Source organism: Paramisgurnus dabryanus, chromosome 13 (assembly GCF_030506205.2).
Source record: "Paramisgurnus dabryanus chromosome 13, PD_genome_1.1, whole genome shotgun sequence".
In the NCBI taxonomy this organism is placed as follows: Eukaryota; Metazoa; Chordata; class Actinopteri; order Cypriniformes; family Cobitidae; genus Paramisgurnus; species Paramisgurnus dabryanus.
The window spans coordinates 24,884,206-24,908,484 of record NC_133349.1 but is presented as its reverse complement, the minus strand read 5'-3'; the positions used below and the strand labels follow the sequence as shown (position 1 = coordinate 24,908,484).

Genomic DNA, 24,279 nt, shown 5'->3' with positions numbered 1-24,279 from the left:
TGTATTAAAAACTACAAACAGTGAGTTTTGAAAAATATTTACTATTATCTTGTGATTGCTCAAAATGTGTCCTACATATTCGTCACCACCGTCAGATATTTATAAAAAGCAATAAAATCAGACAACTACAGGGTCAACTGCATTCCTGAGGACCCCATTATCAAACCTTCAGCTCTACTGCATGCTTCAATATCACTCAAGCTCCTGTAGGTTTCCTTTTTTATCTTAAACTTCTTCATATTTTTGGACACTGCTACTGTGACAACCATAACATGTCAACACCGTCATCTTTGTAAAAAAATATTAGATTAGATTATGAAATAAATGTATAATTTTTAAGAAGAGGTCGGAAGTAGCTAGCAACAGAGGGGAAACAAGATGGCTACTGTGAACAACTCATCTATTTTTTTTATCTATATTAGGTTTTTGTCACCACCGTCAGATGTCACCACCGTCAGGTTTTCTGTCTTTTCTGTCAGGTTTTCTGTATTTTAAGAAGTTATGATTTGATATTTGTTCATCACAGTGCTCAGGATTGTTATTTTTTGGACCAAATATTTACATAAAGTTTAAGCAAGAAGCCATTGACTTGAGTGGTATACATTTTGGAATAATGAGGCCAATGTCACCACCGTCATATTAGTGTCACCACCGTCAGACGGAGTTTTATTTGTTTTAAATGAATATGCTTACAATATGTTTCTTCAGTGCTGTTGAGATATTAAATTAATAGTCTCACTTAATACAAAATATGTATATTAAATAAAAAATCATTACTTTTTCTATTTAGGCTTAAAGTAAATGTTGTATGAGTAATAACTGGAAAAAAGCCATTTTGTGAAAAAAAAATACAAACAGGGGAGGTTGCACCAGTAAATTGCTTAACAGCCAAGGTGTCTATAATGATATACCTTCAGATTTTGTAATTTAACTAACTTTTTTTCTTCAGAATTTAAACCTGTTTTATCCAAATTCCCAAGAATCACTGCTAGTTCATTTTGTAAGGTTTTTCCTTCTCAGAGATCCTACTAACAGTTATACAATGCACCTTTAACCAATTACACTGCCAAATAAACAAATAGACACACAACTAACATTTAAAGAACAGACAATATAAGCCATGACTCTGAAATGACCAGATGAGCCAGTCAACAATGAAAGAATTGCTTTTATTGTTCCAGGCGTCTCTGTCGAAAAATACTGTGACTGTTTGAGGTCATGCAGTCGCTCTGCGAATTTACAAAATGAGAACAGACTGATCAAATACACAGATGTGCATAATGAGGCAGACAGCGCACACTGAAACTGTCAAATTTAGCCCGAAAAGCCCCAAAACCACCAACCATCCAACACGTGCAGACCTCATTCACTCGCATCCGATTGCAGGAGAGAAACTAGAGTTTCCATGATGTCTGCGTTATGCCAAATGACTTCATACGTTACACAGAGCCCTTTCTTTAAACTTCAGACTGGCGCTTCTCAATGCTTCATTTTGCCTTGGAAAATGTATTAACGATGGTGGTTTTTCTGTATTTGATCTCAGTTCTACTAAACTGAGCACTTGGAGGAATTTTCCTTTTGAGGCCAAACCATTAAGAAACTGAGAAGAAATGTTATTTTTAGTGGCAGGATATGAGGTCATCAGCACACTGGTTTCATTTCCTTAACCCACCTCAAAATATGGTTCTAGCAATTGCGGTCGAATAAATTTGTGTCGTGTTATTGGTGTTATATATGAAAATCAAACATTTCTTAAGCATTAAATGAGAGAACCTAGCGTCTTGAATATTTGCACACCTCAAGGCAGAATGAATTTTAAGTAATTACATGTTTTGTTGCTTAAAAACACACTACAGCCAACATAATGAAGAAATTAAAATACTAGTTATCTACTTTTAAACAGAATGGGGGTCCAAAGTCAAAAACACTGAAAATATGAGCTTTGAAATAGAACTAATATAAAGGGATAGCTCACCCAAAAAGGAAAAATTTGTCATCATTTAGGGCGCACTCACACTATCCAGTGTTAAGAGAGTACTTTACTTCCTGCTTTTTTCAAAACAATCGTATCTTAATGACGAAAGCGTGCCCGGACCCGTACAGTGTGAGTGCGTGCACCTGGGGGAGTAGGGAGGGGTGACAATCGCGCTGGGGCATGGTTTGGTTTGGATAATGTGAGTGCGCCCTTATTCACCCCTAAGTTGTCCCTTACCTGTTTAAATTTCTTTGATCTGCTGAACACAACGCAATAAGCAATATTTGTAACCAAACCGTTTTAAAAACCATTGAATTCCAAAGTATTTTCAGTCAATTCAAAGTCAATTGTGCTTCTTTTTTCTGCTTGATTAATTGATTCTGAATTTGAATGATACAAAAAAAATATACAAAATATTAAACTCTGGACTATTTCAAGGTCGCTAACAGAATAAGCAATTTATTGTGGTAGGCTACTGACCGTGTTAACTTTGTACAAAAGTTCAGATTTCCTTGCTGCCAGTAAAGCACAAAATATGCTAATTGGAACATTCTCAAATCATGCTGGGAAAACATGGACCATCAGGTTTCCCACAAACTTGTGGCCAGCTTGAATGCAAGAAGTCATTATAGCTAAAGGAAGGAACTCTTCCCTTAAAATGTCAGGCTATAAATGCAATACAATAAGACCGAATGAGAAAAAATGTGAAACACATAAGCATTTTTATACAGTCTCTGAATTTTGAAGCAAATTAATGTCTTCACTTTCTCGAATCAGTCATTCCTATATGTCTGCCATCCGAAACTGTCAGTAAAACCTTTATTTCACAGATAACATGCTGTATGTTAAGAACATCTGAGTCACTGGCTGTCACTGAGTCTGTGCAGCACCATCATTAACACTGATGTACAATACTGAGGGTTCCCACTAACATCCATCAGTATTTTTGGTATGTCTTTGGCTGTGACCGACGTGTCACTGCTCACTAAATGAAACTGTGAGGAAACACCAGGGCTCAAGGTTCTGTTTGTTCGCTGAATAAAGCCTCCAGCTTGCACAAGCCTCAGTACTAACTAGGCCAAAGGTGATAAGTGACAAGTTTCGCCCAAAAAAAACAAGATATTGGCAACAATTTCTTGCAAAGTCTAAACCAAGAGTTGAAATAGCATTACTGTATGTTTCATGTCTTATACTAAAAAAAAGGGGGGCCGTGAGAAGGTGCCAGGTGGGCCCCAGTTTTATGAAATACATGAATTTATTGTGAATTCTGTGTAATTAAATCTAAAAAACAATAAGTCTACTAACCAAAAGCACAATTTTTTGTATAATTTAATGTTTTTTTATTAAAATGTTGAGTTTTAGAACAGTTTTTTGTCACAAATTTTCTTTGGGGGGCCGCGAAGGAATGCACCGTACACAAGGGGGCTGAAAAAGTTTGGGAACCACTGATCTACAGTATTAGAGGCAGTTCACATATCTCTTCTTTTGCGCACACGCAAGTGCACACATTGAAAAAAGATAGGTATTAATTCAGTCAGTGTTTCTCAAACTTTTTCTGCCATTCCCGAATTTCGAGGTAGGGAAGGGTTTCGAGCCCCACCTGTACCCAATCCGCCCAAAAAATGGTAAATAAGTAGGTTTTAAGTTTTATTGTTGAAATTTATTTAATCACTTCATATTTTAAAACATAACAGCATTAAACACTTTCGGTAGAGAAAATAAACATGCAAATGTATTATCACTTTGCATGAAATAAGACTTAAATAATAATAATGCAACTGTGTTTGCATTTTGGTTGATTAGGTTCACTGTCTGTCTTGGTTTTCTCTGCTGGTGCCGAATCTCCAGTTTTCTTTTTATTTAGTGTCACAAACTTATCCATTGTTAACTTTTATACCTGCTATCGCCTCTACCGCCTCTCCACATTAAAGTTTTTGTTCCGCTTCAATTAACGCTCTGACGTTAATTCATTCCGCTATGGTTCTGCATGACATTTTCTTTACAGTCTGATGTTGTTTTAAGTTATATTTAAATGTATCGTTTTGAGTGTATGGTCAATAAATAAAGGAAATTAAAAGAAACCCTCGTAGTATTTTACCACTGCGGTACAAACATTCTATAACCACCGTGGCGAATTGGTGCACTACCACCGCAGTGGTAAAATACTGCCAGGGTTTCTTTTAATATATATATATTTTTTTTTTTAAATCTAAAAGTTATTTCAATTTTATTTTTATACATTATAGCAACTGCTCACTACACTAGAAAATTAATTGTAATTTTAAGTTGATTAAACTTAAAAATTAAGTGCATCAAGGAATTTTACAGTGTATTTTGAATTTCAATATAAAAGATCATGACACTTTAATGAGTACCTCTAAAAAAATGTGAGTTTGTGTGTGTGTATGGTTGTGGGGTTAATAACTATACAACTATACCAGACAAAGGGAAATGGAAACTTTCAGCCATGCAAGTCTAAAGTAAACCTATCGGTAATTAGAGCGTCCCTCGCATTTAAAATCTGCCAAGCTTAAAAAGCCAAAGCCGCCTTCTCTAATACCCAAAATCCCGAGTGTTGTGGCCTCCTGTCATCCCGGTACTGATGGACTGTGGACAGCAGTATAAACTCTGGTTTCCCCCTGTGGAATTCCCCACATACATCACAGGCCAGAAACAACAAACAGCCGACCCTGAGGTGGTTAAATCCACTCCAGTGTTATCAGAGGATATAAACATCCCAACCTCATTCTGGGACTGAAGGTTTAGTTGATGAGTCCAAATCGGAAAAGAGCGGAGGGAGATGATGGACGGAGTGAATAAGGGGACAAAACCAACAGGCCAAGGAACTGGAAAACCAAACAATGAAGAGGAAATGACAACTGTTTTTCTTAATGCTTTGTAAGTTCTGTAAATGAAAAACTTTGACGTAAGACAGAAATGGACAGATTTACTTTAAGGTTCGGGGAAATACAGAGGTCTGGACCCTATTTAAATGATCCGTTGTGTATTACTTGATGCCTGACTGACTACAAAATCACTTTCACAACTTTCATACTGTAAAACTGTTTGTGATGGCTTTTTCGCATCATTACCTTCTGCCCTTTCTTTTAAATAATGGACCTTTTTTAACTGAACCGAGTCTGCAGCAATCAGACCAATATGTGACTTAAATATACCTTTTTTTTCTCAAACTTTGGACGATCAGAACCCTACTGCAAACTTTCACTAATCTTCTTCCTCACATGACCAAAACTTGCATTTCTGACCTCACGTTTTTAAATAACAGGAGGACACAATCAAGGTTAAAAAGTCTGCTGGATAAAGGCAGTGTAGATGTGAGCTGTTGCTCTTCCAGCTATCTGCCCTCTCCTTGGCGATACCCAAGCAGCTATTCTGGGTGTCGCAAGGTTTTATCACAGCTCAATGCATTATTTATAAGACAGAAGCCAGGCCCCTGGAGCAGGAGAAATAAATGGTTATGACAGGGTAAACCCCACAAGATGCCTGACACAGTGCACTGCAGTCATTGAATGAATCTACGCTTTCCAAAGTTGCTTATGACTGCTGCTCTTTCCAAGAAAACAATATGATAATAATGCCCCACATCCTTTGACATTTAATATAATTGTATGCCACTCAGTTATTTATTTGTCGATAAAAAAATGATAAAATGACAAACATTGGCTTCCTGGTGTAATATCTGTGTTTATCTTGTATTTTAGATACACTGCGTAAAATTACTTTACCAGTACTCATTCCATGCGCAAGTATATGAAGAGTTTGGTTTCAAATCTTTTTTCCCAAAAAGCAATAAACGCCAGTCATCCTTCTCTGCAGAACCCAATAAATCTGCTTAACAAATCACAGCGCACCATTCCACGAATTGTAAACAACAACGGTGGTGCGTTGAATAGGCTACATAGTTTTCCTTATCTACTTTGTACCTCATGATCAACAAACAAACAAAAACAAAATAATACTTTTCATGGCATTGATAAACCTGTGGTGGTTTTCTGTGACAGGAAAGAAACGCAAGCCACTCAGGCGACAGAAAAGCGACAGCTGTTCTCACACGACAGCTCCTGTCATGCTAACAAAGTGAGCCCAGAGGATCTTACGAAAAAGCTGTCGGCTTTTTGAACGATTATTATGTACTATAGGCGGTGACGTCACTGCTTGCGAAAAATCTGAGAAATCTCCAAGTCCCCTGTAAACGCAGTTGTCTGCATAGCCGGCTTATTGCATGTAAACGCATGAAAACAGTTTTCTATAGACCATTTCAAAAGATGTAAACAACACTGGTCCAGAAGCACTTCCTGTTTCCGTTTTTTAACACTAGATAAACGTTGGGATAAAATAAACCAACAGAACATATAAACCTGAATTAACTGAAGTTAAACAAACATCTTAAAGATAATGATATATGTGAAATAAAAAATAACTGTCACAAACTGTAACAGGAAGTGTTTCTGGACCAGTAGTGTTTACATCTTTTGAACTGGTCTATAATAAGCAGATTTTTGCTAGTTATGCGCTAATTCTGTGCACGTAAACGCACTCCCTGTTCTTAATATGACAAAGTAAGTGTTTTGATGAATGCCATTAATATTTTTTTATATATATACCACTAGTTAACTAAATTAATATAACATTGCAAAGATGAATGCACATTTATATATTGAAAAAAACGGATTTATAGCATTTTGAGAAAAAACTTGTGGATTTATTGCATTTTGCGGGGGAAAAAAATCAGTTTTTGTAATAAATCACTGAAAATCTAATTATGGATTTGAATGGATTTAAAATGGATTATTAATGATTTTATAACCTAAAGATGCTATGTGAAATTTTGTAACAGAAAATAGTGGTTTTCATCTTGTCACTTTCTTGGTATATAAAACACGTTTTTACTGAAATTAGTCACAATGGATGTATTGCGTTTTGGAACAAAACTCTTCATATTCTTTGCATTGCTTTCATATTAAAGAGCACCTCTTATGGCCTTTTTCAAAGTCTTGATATTTTTTGTGGTGTACTAAAAGAGGTTTTCATGGCTGGCCCTGCTAGAAAAACCAGCATTCTAGCAAGACCAGCAAATGTTGTGTTTTGGTGCTGGTTTGCTAGTGAACACCAACTAACTTTTGACAAACCAGCACTAGCACTAGAATCGCATGCTGGTCATAACAGCAAGACCAGCATAATTATGTTGTGTTTTGGTGCTGGTAAGCTAAACCAGCATCAAACCAGCATAGACCAACATAATTCCCATGCTGGTCCATGCTGGTTTGATGCTGTTTTTAGCAGGGGGTTGTTCAAAAAGCACATTATTTTCACTTATACTATGGGACTGTTGAATGCTTTATTCTGATTGGTTGAGAAATGCATTATTTTTTGACAAACGCACACCTGACCTGTTAGATGTCTTAAAGGGATAGTTCACCCAAAAATAATTCTGTCATCATTTACTCACTCTCTTGTTACAAACCTGTATAAACAGTTTTGTTCTGATGAACACAAAGGAAGATATTTTGAGAAATGTTTGTAACCAAACTGTTCATGGACCCCATTTACTTCCACAGTATTTTTTTCCTACTATAGAAGTGAATGTAGTCCACGAAAGGTTTGGTGACAAACTTTCCTCAAACTATATTCCTTTGTGTTCATCAGAACAAAGAAATGTATGCGGGTTTGTAACAACATAAGAGTGAGTAAATGATGACAGAATTTTCAGGCTCATATGCGTTTTCTTCATATTTGTCGTCATCCTGAAAATCCGTCACACACAGAAACCTTACACAAAGAGTCTGATGCATACAGTATTGACTGTTTAGTTGGCAATAAATAATAAATAAATAAAAATCGCAAAACAATACAAAATGTCTTCATTACATTAGTACTACAGTATTCACTATGGATGAATGAGATTAGCAACAAGCTTTTGTGGATCAACTTGTCAGATGCCATTCTGGATTTAGTTGTTTGCTTGTTAGGCAGCTCTGAATTGTCAAAACACCTCTTAAAATGCTTGCTGCAGATAAGAAAAACAGAAAATTTAACCCGATATTAATATTTTCAAGGCGGACAAAAGTTTCTGAGGCAGCATGTAAACGTGATTGACGTAAATGTGAGGTCTTATTTATTTTTTACGTTACAGAGCCATTTGTTGTAGTCCAAGAAAAGTAATTTCTTTTAGTTACGATAAGTTGCTTTAGCATGGGCTTTGAAATGAGTAACTTTAAAGATCTTTTACATGTACAAACACACTTACATACTGAAGGAAAGTAATATCAGGAAAAGCATAATTAATATCAAATTTATTTGGTATACAGCTTTAACCGCATAAAGGCAACAGCTCAATTTATCCTTTAATATAAAATTCATCTCTTTAAAATTGCTGACGACAGTTATGATGAACAGATGTTAAACATTCACTGGGGATAATAAATGCGAATTAGATTCAATCTGAAAAAGATTCTTACAAATGGCCTGATATCATTTAAAGCCTTGACTTTAATTCTGTTCACTAAATCTAATCTCCATGCCAATCTCCGGTCTTTTGTTTAAACTGAGAAAATAAATTAACTGAACATTGAAGTAACAGATTTCACGATTTTTAATGAACGCTTCTTTAATTTCAGAACTACATTTAAATCTGTTTTTCATGAGAATCAATGGAGCTGATCTAATGTAGATCTTCATGTTTTTTAGACAACTGTGTTTTTCTACTACAGATGATGCTGATGACGATGATCAGAAAGATTTTCCAAGGTTATTTCTGGGAAAATATAACAGCCATAAGAATATACGCCATCTGTTATATTACAAAGAGATCAAAAGGAAAAAATCAAACGAAAGAAAAAAATAAAAATAGAGAAAACAGACTCAGAAGTACATTGCTGGGATTATTAGGATACTGAAAGTAGAGCAAACAGGGTTGGTGTTTTATGATTCTTCACCAGTGGTCTTTTCTTTGTTCTGGAGGGGTTGAATGCTCTACTTTTAATATATTTAATTTCTTCTTAAGCATCTATACCAGATAGCCTAGCAAGACCGGATGCTGTATATGTCAAGTTTTAATTCACACTGCAGTTTTACAGGGCAAAGACCCGCCCACTCAGAGTGAAAGAGAGCCAGCCAATCAGATTAGAGCTTGTCAAATCAAGAAAGTAATTTCCACTCATTTCAGTGCAGTCAGAGAAGATTGTGGGTGTCTTGTATGAGGTTACTTGAGGTTCTCATGAACAGAATGTGAAAGTATTTTTTTCCCAACTTTAGGGAGTCATGGGCATTATTTAATAAACTAGCTCTCTTCTCATGCCTGTTCCTAACTTTGTCACTGTGGGGGTGGATGACAGTGGATGTGCAATTACCGCAGACAGGACAAGCTACACCCCGTCCAGCAAAACACAGCAGAGGACAACACTGTCTGTGACACAGCGCGGTGCAATACAACACATAGAAATGCTGTGTAATACATCAAAGCTAATTAATACAGAATGGGCCGTGACACACTGAATAAGCCTAGGAAACATACTACACAATAAAATAACAACATGACTGCGGGACTTCTTGAAGATGCAAACAGGAATAAATACATTTACAAAAAGGTACTACTGCAAAAAAAAATAAGACATAATGTGTGTAAAATGTGTGATCATGAAAATGTTGGTTTAGGAGCTACGCGTTTTTAAAAGAAACTTTTCAAGAAAATGTAAGTGGTGTTTGCTCATGCAAAATCTCCTATCACAATGCTAGGGTTGCTAGTGGTTACCGCCTGTGACGGTGTATAAGAAGTTTCAAATGTAAGGGTTTGTTCACATGTATGATACAAGCACTGTTAATGAAAATAGTACTCTTATGAAGATTAACCATGATTTTACTACAAATAAAACCTTGTTGTTGTAGTAAAACCATGAGTACAACAAATTAACTGTGGTTCAGTAATCAAAGTTTAACCATGGTTTAGTAAAACCTGTGTTTTTTACAATGAGACTTTTATTATATTATAATAAAACTATGGTTAATTTTTGTAAGGGTAACAGCACATATGCTATTAAAACATATTGGGTCATTTTTTTGGATAATTTTTATTTTTCAGTTTAGGTTATGAACGCTTATTTTGATATAAATAAACAGAAACAATGCATGCTTTGAATCCCGAAGACTTATAACTAGTGGTCGACCAATATGGGACGATGTCAATTTGGCTTATTGGCCAATATGAGACCGATATAACACAAATGTAATTACTATAAATGAGAAAAACTGTAAATTGGTGAACCTAAATATACAATTATTATACAGAAAATACCCTTTTAAGATTTTTTGGTTCTGTAATTATATGTTGGATATGTAAAGTGTGAATGAATGTGTGTTGATTTATATGTGCTGTAGTTTTGAAAAAAATCTAATAAATACCGTAAAGTATTAAAAAAAGAAAATACCCTTTTAAGTACTTTTTATTATATACATATAAAAGATATGTAGTACGGCAGATCTGACTGATCATTTTGTAATCTGTCAGACGATGGCTTTACATCTGTCTTTGTATAAGGAACAGCTAATTTAAGGATATGGGACGATATGACATATACTGTAGGACCTATATGGGACAATGTCAATACGAGACCAATATAACACAGATTTAACGGTCAATATATCGACCACTATATATATCACTATTCATAACATAGATCTTTACTGAATAATTCAATCACTAGTTGTCACCTAATATATGCTATTCTTTTCAAAGGTCACGCACAATGTGATACTGCTTGTGTTTGTCTATACTGCCAAAATTTTCCCTTTTAGCAATTCATTTCTTAAATGAGAAATCACCATAGGTTGGCGATAGAGTGGGCAGCAGCGAGTAGAAATGTTTCCCCTGCAGCCAGGCATTAGGCAGACATGTGGACACACAACCTGTCACACTATCTTTATGCCTGTCTTCAATCTATGCAACCCACACACACACACAAAACTGTCACTCGTGGCTCTCTGTCCTCTCCCTGTCAAACCACACGTACACAAAAACACACAAACTCAAGGGGGCTCCAGTCAACGTCATCAGCGCTCGTCTTTGCTGCAGATGGTTGAATGTGAAACTCAACAGGCTGAGCTGGAACACAACAGGAAGATACAAACACCTACACCATCTAACATTCACCTCAAAAGACCCGCTACAGTTATAAATAGTCATGAATATTTATTTATTTTATTTAAAGATATCAAGATAAGAATACATTTCTTAGTGGTTAAAAGCCTGCTTTTTAAGATGTTGACGTTTCATAAGCATTGAATACAGATTTAGATATTTCCTATTATAGTTTTAAAAGATAGGTTAGTTTTAAATAAATCCAGGGCTCAACAAGTTTATACTGTAGTTCTGTTAAAATATAACCTTGATATCTTTAATATTGACTGAGTAAAGTCAGGTCAAAGAATGCAATCAATGACTGAAATTAAACTTTGATCCAACTCTACCTTAAAGCATTTCGTTGTATAGTCAGGAAATATTTAATTTATTTCTGTTCTTGGACAAGATTATACATTTTTTGTGTCTATTCCTATAATACTTTTTCGTAGCACAACTTTCTTTTCGTGTCTTTTTTTCTATTTTTAAAGCGATGCTTGGGGTTAGATTTGGTTTATTCGTTTTTTTTGGTTTTTTTTCGAACTATTAAAATAGGGGGAAAATTATAAAACAATACATAATATGACACAAAAAAGTCGGGCTACAGACATGAAAAACTATTTATAGAAATTCATGCTGAGTGACACGAAAAAGACATTTGTGCTCGATGACATGAAAAAAGCAGAAAATTGTATCAATAAACACGAATAAATAAATAAAAATATTTTGTGACTATACCACGACTTGCAGATTGGGACAACCCAGATTGGGTTGTTTGATCACATAGTTACATGATGAGACTTTAGACTAATTTCACGGACATCTTCACATATGGTCCCTCCTTACATAAGGTATCTAACTACAAATGTATATTTGCTCTAATCTGCATATAAATACACTCTTGACCTTATTTCCACCCCCTAAACCCACTACTAACCCTTAACCTACCCTGAACAACACATAAACACACAATAAATACAATGTATTAAATGTTTTTCCTATTCAAGTACACCATAATAAAAGACACATAGGTCTCGTACACACTGCAAACTTTCGGGAGTGACAACCGCATTTAAATGCGGGAGTGAATCCCCTAAATATTCGTTTTATGTCTGTACGGAACAAGACTCACTCCCGAAAATGCGATGATTGACACAGAGAAAACCATAGCAACGTTCTGCCTTTGGCCAAAATAATTTACCAGCGTTATGTTTTGCAATAAACCTCCGTCTTGTGTTGTGCATTGTACACATTTTTGAGGCTGCTCCACAGCTGGCTGTCATGCAGTGTTGCCAGGTCCTCATCTTTTTGTACGTAGATACCGTTTTGATGCATAACCGTTAAGGCTTTTGGCTTAGAAGAGATCAAGTTTTTGGTGTTATTAATGTGTGAAGGTGCCGGTCCCAATATTTTGATCTTTTAGGTAAAGCATTTCGATTTATTTCAGTTTATTATTGGAGTTTTCTTGTTCGCTGTTTTTTCATGCAAGATCTGGCAACACTAGTCAGGAAACGATTGTGCCTCTGTAATTTTCTGCACTGCGCATACAGAAGACTTTTTCCCCTTCTAGTTATTTTTTTGTTCAGAAGAGAGACCTGTCATGTCCATGATGCACGTTAAAACACTTTATTAACTACTAGTTGTTCAGTTCGGTTATGTACACACTATGCAAAGTTTTTGTAAATTCGGTTGCCACCTGCATTTTGTGGAAGTTAATACGGTTGTAGAATGCGGTTGTCAGTCCTGTAAATTACTGAACAGTGTGTGTACAGAACAGGATTAAGCATTAAAAGGTGAACTGACAACCGAATTAATATGCAGTGTGTACAGGACCATAATAAAGTGAGACTAAATATTTAAAGCAAAATAAAAATAAAAAAACTACTACAGTATAAACACAGCAAAACCACCATATATAATTATAACTAAGTCTCTTTATTAGAATACAACCAGAAAATACAGGAAATGTATATGTAGTATTAAAAACAGTATAAAAGTATAAGCTGAAGTGTCAAGTATTTAGGGTAAACTTCCCTTCCACTTGAGCAATAATAGGAAACTACAGGATCTCTTCAACCTAAATGAAATTAAATCCTAATTTGTATATTTAATCAAATGACTTCAGGACTTCAGTCTCCTCAAAAAAGCTCAAGATGTGTTTCGTGCCAAAAGAGGTCACACTAAATACTGACTGATGCCTGAAGAAGACATTTAGTTTTGAAAATTGTTTTGTTTTTCATTTGTACATATTTCCTGTATTTTTGTGTGTATCTTAAAAAAGAGTGAAAAATAAATATGGATGGACTTGTGGAGCTGGTGATGGTGGCCTTTTGACTTTTGCACAGTACTGTATGTGTACCACCAGACCTGGTGATACCCATATATACACCAGCAGTGTAAATTTATGATGTCTTTAAAATATCAAAATGACTATTTACCTAACAAAAATGTTGAATGTTTTTATAAAAAAAAATATAGATTATATTTCAGGATGGGATCCCCGCATACAGTAAGGTTCATCATATGGGGGTCCTTGCCATCATACATTTTTAAAACCCCTGACCTAGGTGAGTCAATAGAATCAAAGCTATGGCCTTGGCTTTCTTAGCTTAACTGGAAGAGCAAAGCTCACACCAAGCCAAATGTTTAAGCAAACACATCGACACAATCAACAAATTAAAATCACAGTAGAGGCCTTTGAAATGACCTGAAAATCTCTCAAACTGCTCCCGGGCCACTGGGTTGTTCTTATCGCTAAGACCTGAAATCTATATGACGACATATAATCATGAATACCTAACACGAAGTTCCTGAATAAACAGAGGCAATTTTATGAATTTTATCAGAAAATCACTGCTGACAGAGATATAACCAGCGAGGATGCTTACACTGAATTTCCTGCCATTATTTCTCAATTCTCTTAAAATGAACTGACACAACTGTTTCTAGTTTTTACAAAGGCAGGAAATTCTTCAGTAAAATGGCAAATGAAAGGCTATATGACACATAATGAATCACAGAGAGATTGCGATGCTGCTGTGTGTGTGTGTCACAAGACATTATCCCTCATTCTTGCTGTTCAGTTTCACAACCTGATGAGTTGACAGACAGGAAATAAGCTCTCAGCGCTAACACCATTACTGCTAATGATTCTCAGGTTATTCGAATGGCAATCCTAAATATAGAAATGAGGTAGAAATGAGCTGAAAAACACTGACCATCGAGATTTTACCTAAGCAACCATCAAGTCCAACAAGAAAATGGCAAATTTCCAACTTCCCAACATCATATCCTGTTATACATAAACCCTAAATATAATTTAAGGATGTGTGCGAGATCCACTTTCGCCACTTTGCAAAATTAAAGATCTGTTTCCTCTTATTGGGTTATAATATAATTAAAATCTAAATGGTGCCGCAGACAGAGCTTGTTTAGTCAGCAAACCTCAAAAATGCCATTCTGCTGAGATTATGAGGATGAAAGAGGAACAAATGAGCTACTTGTGTATACGTGTGTGTCCTCTTCTGGATCTGTCCTTCCCTTCGTTGGTGAAGTTTAAGGCTCATTACAGTGAATGTATTGTGAAGGCATTCACAAAATATTTTTATAACAGTTATATTTAGTATAATGCAGGGCTGTAATAATAGCTGTTATGGTCACGTCTGTCATAATCAAGGATGTTAGCGTATGTCAGTTTAAGCCTTTTACTTATAATCTTTTTTTGGGTGGGCTCTCCATTGCTCATGATGAACCAATGAGCTGCATACTCTGCACTTTCATAAACTCTTTTTTATGACAACTAGTGCATTTTTCTCAATATTGCCATTATTGTAATGATTGTAAATGGTTTAACTTTTGAGTTTTTAAAGGGGGAGGGCACGATTTCTGAAAAACGCTTTGGAAAAAGGAGTCGGGCCGACTACCAAAACACACTTGTAGCCAATCAGCAGTAAGGGGGGTGTCTAAACGACCACATTGCCTGGGTTGTGTCCTGTATGTGTGGGGCGGGTCTATCAAAAGAAGGTCCATTTTCTATTGGGGTAGGGGCCCTGTTTGTTTAGGTGATTTCAAATGTCAACATTGGCTTTCAGAGATCATGGACCCTTAATTTAAGTACAATTGTAAGTGTTGTTGTCTAACATAACTAAGATAAGTTAGTTACATAATTTGTTAAATAATTCATTGATAATTTATTGTATTTAATCTAAAGGGGGCTGCGAGATGGTGATGGGGGACCCCAGACTTGACTTTTTATAGTTCCCTTTCAGTCGGTCACTACGACGTCACGTCGTGACCGACGAATTGGGAACTCGCTTAGAGAGACCAATCTGCTTCGTATACTACTAAAACGCCAATGAACTTGGCATTGAGATATTTGCATAATGCTGGCGCCGCCCCGCCAGGTGCCTTTATAAGCAGCAGGTGCAAATAGGGAAATTAGCTTTTTCGCTTCGAAAGCCGGCTTTATCTGCTACTGAGAAGCTACTTTACTCTGTTGGGATTTGATTGCTGAAGTTGGTTGAACTAGCAGTATCACAGCGGACGCTTCGCTTATTCCACGGCTCTACATCTGTTTATTGTTTTGAGTTTAGTGTGTGCGTTGCCTTCCTGTGCGCTCATCAACTAAGCATCTGAGTGAATTTCCCTAAAAGAGTGATACGAGAGAGCTTTGTGCCTTGTTAAAGGCAGCCACTCTCTCGTATATGCGGAGATCAGCGTCCTTTTCAGGATAGCTTTTCGCCCGTGCGATCTTGGATGCGAGAAGTATAAGGGTTCCAGTGACGGTCACGAGCGCTGTCTTCGTGCTCAGGCATCGAGCACTCCGGGGCTGCGTTCGTGGAGAGTTTCTGTTCTCTCTGTGAGAGCATAACCCTCTTGGATTGCGGAGACGACTGTCGTTTCTACGGGAACGCTGTCCGCGCCTTTGCAGTGCTGACGCCGCCATGGTGCGGCTGTCAAGCGCTCGCAGGGCGCCCTTCGCGTCACTACGCTGAGTAGGACGGAGGATGCGTCCTCCACCTACCGGCCTTCTCATCCTCAGCCGGTTGAGGCTCCGGTGGAGACTGCAGAGTCGTGTTCTATGATGTCTGCCGAATCCATTGGACCTCCTTCTGGTCCCGTCACTTCTGCAGCATCAGAGGGGTGTCCATTTTTCCTCCGAGGCAGAGTCGTTCCGGAGATGGCGGCCGTGCCCGCGAGCGGCGGAGACGGTAGAGTTGGAAAGGTTAACCCCTCTCCGCCCGAACCGTCCCGCCCACATGATTGGTACTTCGGAGCTGCTCGGGCCTCTCGGTCCTCTCCTCCTGTGCCTTTCTTTCCCGACGGCACGAAGAGCTGACGTGATTTGCGGCCGTCCGGCCGTTCAGCTTCACCCCTCACCTCCCTCACCAACGGAGCCGCTAAGGGCGGGGACCCCTTCAGTGGAGCGGGATGCGTTCCTGGAGGGACCACCCAACCCTTCCCTCCCGTGTTTGTTGACAGTCGTCCGGTTACGGACGCTGCCCATCAGGCATGCCGGAGAGGCGGCTTCGGCCCTGCACGCAATAACGTTGCTGCAGGCTCACAAGGATTTACGAGGGAGCCCGCGACCTTCAGTCGTGCGATGTCCACCACAGTGGTTCAAGATCGCCACCTTTGGCTGTGTCTGGCTGACGGACGCAGACGAGAACAACTTGAATGCTCCTGTCTCACAGACCGGCCTCTTCGGCGAGCCAGGGGAGTCGTACAGCTCCGCTGCGCAGACTGAGGCGATCTCCTAGGTCATGCCCCGGCGGAAGAGAGCTGCCCTTGGTCCACCACGCCGGCTCCTCAGTCTGCCTCTCGTCGTCGGCGTCCTGCGGCGACCACCTCCGTTCCCCTCCTCGGACCCCATCTCGGCAGCGCAGGGGAACCGGTCGTCAGCAGCTCGCCCCGCCCGCTTAGCCGCTTCCCGTGAAATTCGGGAGTTTAAGTGGCCAGTGAAGGGCGACCCGGATTGGCAGAGGATCACTCTTCAGGAGATGGAGCTCCTTCCCCCGATAGAGGGTCGGGTGGAAAATCCTTGGTTTGCATATGTTCCACCGGCTGTTCGGCCGGTACCCACTTAACCACACATAAGAGTGCATTCCTCTTCCCTCTCTAGGTCTCCGGAGGATCGAGAGAGCCGTGAGCGGGTACACACCAGCCCTCCTACCTCTCCTCTATCGCCAGCGGGTGACCTGAGGAGTCCGAGCTCTCCGCTGAGGAGACCGGACCACCAGCACCCTCATCGGAGTCTGCGCTCTCCGTAGAGGAGACCAGACGACCGTTACCCTCAGCGGGCTCAGGTCAGTGTCACACACACATACTGTAGATGTTTATGCTGTCACAGCAGATGCAACGGCAGTCCCACCTGTCTCGCTTCGCTGCCCCACCGCGGGTACTTCGGTAGTGTCGTTATTTCTCCTCGTACGGTGCCTGGGTGCTTGGCTTCAGTTCCCAGCCCGTTTCGTTGGGTTTTACGCACGATCCGCCTCGGTTACGAATCCGGCACACCCCAAAATTCGGGCTTTCGTTTCACTGTAGTGAAAGCGTCCGATGCACATGTACTGCGTGCAAAAATCGATATCCTGTTGGCGAAGGATGTTCGAGCCGGTCCCTCTTACCGAGATGATGATGATAGGGTTTTTCCAGCCTTTATCTCATAGTACCCAAAATACGCGGCGGGTTACGATCGATTTGATTTACGCACCGGCTCTACGAAGGTGTTCTTTTTGGATGATAACGCCGAGGCTCGTATTTCAATGTTCAGATCGGTTTGCAGCCTTAGACCTGTAAGACATGTACTTATGTGTCCATCTCCCCTCGCTTTAGACCGTTTTTTCGCTCTGCGTCGTGGGGTGGGCATATTAATACTAAGTACACCATTCGAGCTGTCTCTCTCTCTCTCTCCGTGTCTCATGTGTAGTCACGGCATTGAAATGTCAGAGAGAGAGCGTTGTTCGCATTCTGCTTTTTTCTACGTCGACTTATAATAGCCCGTTCTTGGCAGACGTGCGCGAACACAGAGAGTTAATGCTTCGGCATCTCGCTCGTTTAAGTCTTCAGGTCGACTGGGAAAGAGCAACTTTGCCCCGTGCAGAGGATCCTTTTTCTCAGTATGGAAATAGACTCGATCGACTAATTGGCGTGTTTAACAAGAGCGCGCAACCAGTCAGTTCTGACTTGCCTCGGTTTAATTCGAGGGAAGTACGCGGTCCCTCTGAAACAATTTCAGAAGCTCCTGGACATATGACAGCATGCTGCGGCTGTGACGCCGCCCGAGCTGCTTCATATGAGACCGCTTCAGCGTTGGCTTACGATCGAGTCTCGAGGAGAGCGTGGCACCCGACATACACTGTGTAAACATTGCACCTGCGTGTCATTCAAATTTTTCCCTGTGGTAGACCCGGCATTTCCGATAGAAGATATGCCCCTGAGGGGTCTCCTGGCATTCTGTATATTGCAATGCCCTCAGCACGGGATGATCAGCCACGTATGACGGGCTTGCAGTCTCAGGGGTGTGCATAGCACCCCAACTGCCGCGAGCGGTGCGCTGTATATCTGGGACTTGTACGCTCCGCTATGGAGATGCGAGGGAAGGATGTATTAGCCGACACCAATAACATTGCGACTGTTGCGTTATTTACCGTTAAGGCGGTTTTGCGCTCTCGTCACCTGTCGCATCTCGCTCGTCATCTCCTCCTTTGGAGTCAGAAGCATCTGAGGTCCCTTCGTGCCATTTACATCCCGGGTTCGCTTAATACAGCGGCAGACGCGCTTCCCGAGCTGCGCCCCCGGCGAATGGCGACTCCACCTCCAGACGGTCCAGCTAATTTGGAAGAAGTTCGGTTGTGCGTAGATAGATCTGTTTGCGTCGCCGGACGATACCCACTGTCGCCTATTTTATTCACTAACCGAGGGCAGCCTCGGCGTGGATGCGTTGGCACACAGCTGGCCGCGGGGGGTGCGTAAATACGCATTCCTTCCAGTGAGCTTTATTGCGCAGACACTGTGCAAAGTCAGGCAGGACGAGGAGAGCCTTTTATTAGTCGCCCCGTACTGGATTGGTTTTCAGAGTTAATGCTCCTCGCGAGAGCCCCTCCCTGACGATTTCCCCTGAGGAAAGCCCTAAGTGGCGTTTTGGTAGGGATTCCCAATTCGTCGGTCACGACGTGACGTCGTAGTGACCGACTGAAAGGGAACGTCTCGGTTACGGATGTAACCCTCGTTCCCTGAAGGAGGGAACGGAGACGTCACGTCCCGTCGCCACAGGGCTGCTCCCTGCTGTTTATCGACCGGTCACTTTCTCCCGGCTTTCTCAGCGAAAAGAAGCTAATTTCCCTATTTGCACCTGCTGCTTATAAAGGCACCTGGCGGGGCGGCACCAGCATTATGCAAATATCTCAATGCCAAGTTCATTGGCGTTTTAGTAGTATACGAAGCAGATTGGTCTCTCTAAGCGAGTTCCCAATTCGTCGGTCACGACGTGACGTCTCCGTTCCCTCCTTCAGGGAACGAGGGTTACATCCGTAACCGAGACGTTCACCCAAAAAATTTAAATTCTGTCATCATTTACTCACTCTCATATTGTTATACACCTGTATGAGTTTTATAGATATTTTGATAAATGCTGTTGGAACCGTTGAATTCAATAGTAGTAAAACAAATATTATGGAAGTAGTGGGATAAATGATGAAGAAGATATTTTGATAAATGATGGCAAGCACACAGTTGATGGTACCAATTGAATTCCATAGTATTTGTTTTTCCTATATTTCTTTAAATTGATAATTTAGTAAGACCTTTTTAACAAGAAGCTACCGTCTCTCTCAGAGTTGTGTAGTAATTAAGTATTTTTACTTTTTAAATAAAAGTAAATTTTCAATTATTCGTATTTTATTAGTGTTTTTTCTTTGGAAAACATACATTCCAAAACATATTATCATAATTTTTACTCCACTACATTTCATAATTTCAAGTTTTTGGTTTATATTTTATATTTAAGTACATTAAACATGTAGTAATTTTTTGTACTTTTACTTAAGTAAAAATTATTTTCGTACTTTTACTCAAGAAAGTAAAAGTACACAATTTTATGTAATTAGGCTTAAATTAATTTTAATATGCAATATATAATGAATACACAGTATGATTATATGCTTTAGAATGTAGTGAACATTTTTTAGTAAAGAAAAGTAAATTTTTTCCCAAGACAAACACTCTGATAAAGCACAGATGCTTGGAAAAAACTAAAATACTTCAGTATTATACACCTCTGGTCTCTCTCCACGAACCAACTTAACATCTACAGTATGAGGCAATGTAACATCGATTTCTAAGTTTAAAAAGTGGCCATGAATCTGTAGTGTAAGGGATAACAGACCGCTCAATCCGAACGCATCTGTTAAAATTTAAGACTGCACTGCAGTATGGTTCTTACTCCCTTCACATTAAATCAAACTTTTTACAACCTCCCACAGAAAACATTAATATGGTAAAATATCACATACATCATATCTTCAGGACTGATGGACAGACGGGAGCAGAAGACTAGATATATATCCAATTAGATGTCAGTTGGCAGTTAATACTGGACAGATGTTTGATGATCAGTCATAGGGGCCAAAGTGTCACTGACCAACTCAGAAATCCTTTTCACTGGATATAATTGGGGCTGAGGCAGAAGATATCAGAAAGCTGATTGCTTCCCATAAACATCCGCATTTAGCACTACAAGAGCAACAACAACCAGATGTAAGGAATTGTTTCCCTGGTGTCATGCCGGGAGACATACAATAAAATGACCACCACACTGCTCGAGATCAGCGTCAGGCATCTGCATGGGATGGACCTATTAGATTTCTAACGAACAAAATCGAGCCTCATACTACCTTTTATCTCATTGCATCTATTTAATTTGGACATGCAACATGTTACTGAAATAAAATGAGTTGCAAATGTTTTATGCAGCCTTAAAATAGGCCCTTAGATGACAAAGGTCTGGTGTTTAGGTGAATATGCTGTTTTCAGAGGCACCTACCTGTTCAGGATGCGTACTGCCTGTGATTTCAGCCACAGTGTTGAATGAGTCAACATCTGGGTGCATCTGAGCCCCCATAGTCAGACGCACTACAATCCTCTGGCCTCTGCGGGCTATCCTGGCCATCATCTGGGCATCCTCAACTGTGATGCAGGCAGTGGGGATCTGAGCCACTCCAGGCTGATACCACTGCCAGCCAGTGTGAGGGCTGAAACAACACAATAACACTCATTAAAACCCATTGAAATAAACAGTAAAAATAGACATGTCATCATAACTAACAGCTAAATTCGCGAAATAAATATGCTTTCAATGTGTTCGGCTTAAGAAAGAAAGGACGATATTAAGGTAATCATAACAAAATATAGAAAACCTAAAATAAAGAGCATTTTAATCGACAAAAAGGCAAAGTAGATGGGTGAACAATATTACTTCAATTAATTATAAATTATTAATAAACAATTATTTATTAACTCTTTCCCCGCCATTGACGAGATATCTCGTCAATCAAGAGAAAACGCTTCCCCGCCAATGACGAGATTTTCCGTCTTTCCACAATACCGCTATTATCCACTAGGTGGCGCCCTTCAGCAACTTTTTAAACCTGGAAGTATTGCCATATGGCAAGCTGCTGCATGTCCGTGTCTGTTTTAAAGATCGCTCTGAATGGGATCTCTATGAAAAGTCTGTCACAAAAATTGAATTATCTCTGCTTTTTGCTCAAAATGTGGTGTTTTTGCAGAAACCTACCCATATTCAAAAGCTGATAACAAAATAACTACTGAAGGTAGGATGAAACGGTTTTTTTTTTTTGAAAGCAGAGGGTCTGTTCTTTCATTTGGTATATTGTATGTTTATATATTTGAAAAAGAACATTTTCTGGAAGACATTAAACTTTTGTGAAAATCATGAAAAATGCTGGCGCTGGCTGGCAACTTTTTTTTTTTAAAATGCTGGCGGTGAAAGAGTAAAAGGGAGGTAGGGTTTAAAGGTATTTCATGCATTCTGACTTATTAACACTGATTAAGAGTTGGATTCCTCATGCTAAACATAGGCAAAAAAGCATTTGGACGTATGACAGAGTATTTCTGTGCTAAATGCGTTTCGCCAAGTTTCAGAAAGTTTTTTTCAAACATTATAAATACATATGTAACAATCTTGCTTTATTTCTTTTAATGGGCAATCCAAAGATAGTGGGATAATGTGTGTGTGTGTGTGTGTGTGTGTGTGTGTGTGTGTGTGTGTGTGTGTGTGTGTGTGTGTGTGTGTGTGTGTGTGTGTGTGTGTGTGTGTGTGTGTGTGTGTGTGTGTGTGTGTGTGTGTGTGTGTGTGTGTGTGTGTGTGTGTGTGTGTGTGTGTGTGTGTTGCTTGCTTGTGACTCACTCTGCCAGCGGTACCCCTCCAGGGGCTTGTGTTTATTCGGAAAGAATGGGCAGGGGTGCGCGGGGCAAAACGTGGGATTAGTTGTAACACGGACTGTTTACATTGTTGCACAAGTTTGAGCGTTTTGTTTTTCCGGTATTTTTTTCACGCTGCCCAAAGACGATCTCCCGCAAATTATTAGAAATGTATAATGTTTTTCCACAGAATTATTGATGAACGAGTGTTTTGGTGGCATGTAAGTACATTTTTTCATCATATGTTTTTTTCAGTTTCTAAGTTGAATGTGTAAGATACCAAATCCAATGCTATGACATATTAATCAGTGTCTTGTTGACTAAAACATAGCATCATTTTGAAATATGTCTGAAGCTCTTAGCAACTTTTATGGTGGGCTTGAAAATATTTTGACCCAGCGGGTTAATTTTAATGCTGTGTTACAACTAACCCCTCAGCACTTACAATATGAAAACAGCTAATGTTTGTGTAATTCTTGCCATTGTTTTAAATAGACTACACATGAATGATTGCTGGCTGCCAAAAAAATAAATGTGCCTGTCTTATCGCAAATCGTGTGTCAAATGTACTTTTGTTTATATCTTTAATATTGATTGAATAAGGTCACATCAAAGATTGAAATCATAATGAAATTAATGGTTAAAATCAGACTTTGATGCTCATTATCTCAGAATTTGATTTTGAAACTGTAGTATGGTTATTATAGACTGGGTCACATATAAAAAAGTTTTGTCATAATTGTGCTGCTTTTTCTCACATATTTAGACATTTGTATCCATTTATAATTGAACTATTGTTAGAAAAGGTCTGGATGAATGAATACAGTGTGGATACCTGTCTATTATAGACAGATATATAAACAATATCCACTTCAAGTATATAGACAAACTAGTATTGAAATATTTGCCTGCAAACTTAATTTTTAGCAAGTGTTACAACAAACCCCCTTCCTGTTACAATGAACCCCACCTATGGGGTAAGTTGTAATGTTTGCACTTCTGTCACGTTTGGTGTAATTGTCCAAGAATGGTAAGTAATAGAAACAAACTTCAAATGTTGATTTGTAGCAGAGATGTGTGTGTTGCTTGTGTAAAAATATAATTAATCAAACTCAAATATTTTTTGAATGATTGAGCCAAAACCAAAAAGAGTTAGGTTGTGCCCCACTCTCCCCTACAGCTGATCTGTCTTTTATGAATCTGATAAAACTAAAGACTCTTTGGATATATGAAGGATGTAATACTAACCTATAGGTACTCAAGATTAACATCAGATAAGCAGAAACAGTGTGTGTTATGTAAGCTTTTTATGTATACTGTATGTGCTAAAGGTTTGTTTATCAACAGTAGACTAGCAGAATTTAAACAGTACCCTGAATTTAAAAAAAAGTATAGACTGAATGCACTGCAGGCTGCCCTGGACAAAAGCGCCTGCCAAGTGCAGAAATGTAAATGTAATGTACAAGATCAGCGTTTCTCACCTGTTGATGGAGAATGGAGTTACAGAACGAATGAGGGATGCCACGGCTCCAACTTTCGCTGCCTCTGAAGCCCCTGACGCCCGGTAAGCTACAGTCTCCCCATAGCTGACAAACGGCTGGTTATACACTACGATTTTTCCTTTAGCCTCACTCGCTCTCTTCTTGAGCTCATCAAAAGACTCCACCACCAAAACTTCTGCCTCTATACCTGTCAGAAGAACATACCCTGTCTAGATATGCAGGTATTTCAAAGC

At 39.2% G+C, this 24,279-nt stretch overlaps 1 protein-coding gene across 2 annotated transcripts in view; it reads right to left on the bottom strand.

Annotated features, from left to right (window-relative positions):
• Window positions 1-24,279, bottom strand: part of LOC135751826 (carboxypeptidase Q-like) — a 73,695-nt gene that overhangs the window by 48,017 nt on the left and 1,399 nt on the right. For both annotated transcript variants that reach the window (XM_065270095.1, XM_065270094.2), the window contains exons 3-4: window positions 24,026-24,233; window positions 21,148-21,355 (exon numbers count right to left, since the gene is read on the bottom strand). In XM_065270095.1, the coding sequence (XP_065126167.1) occupies window positions 21,148-21,355; window positions 24,026-24,233 (416 nt within the window). The remainder of the gene's footprint in view (window positions 1-21,147; window positions 21,356-24,025; window positions 24,234-24,279) is intronic.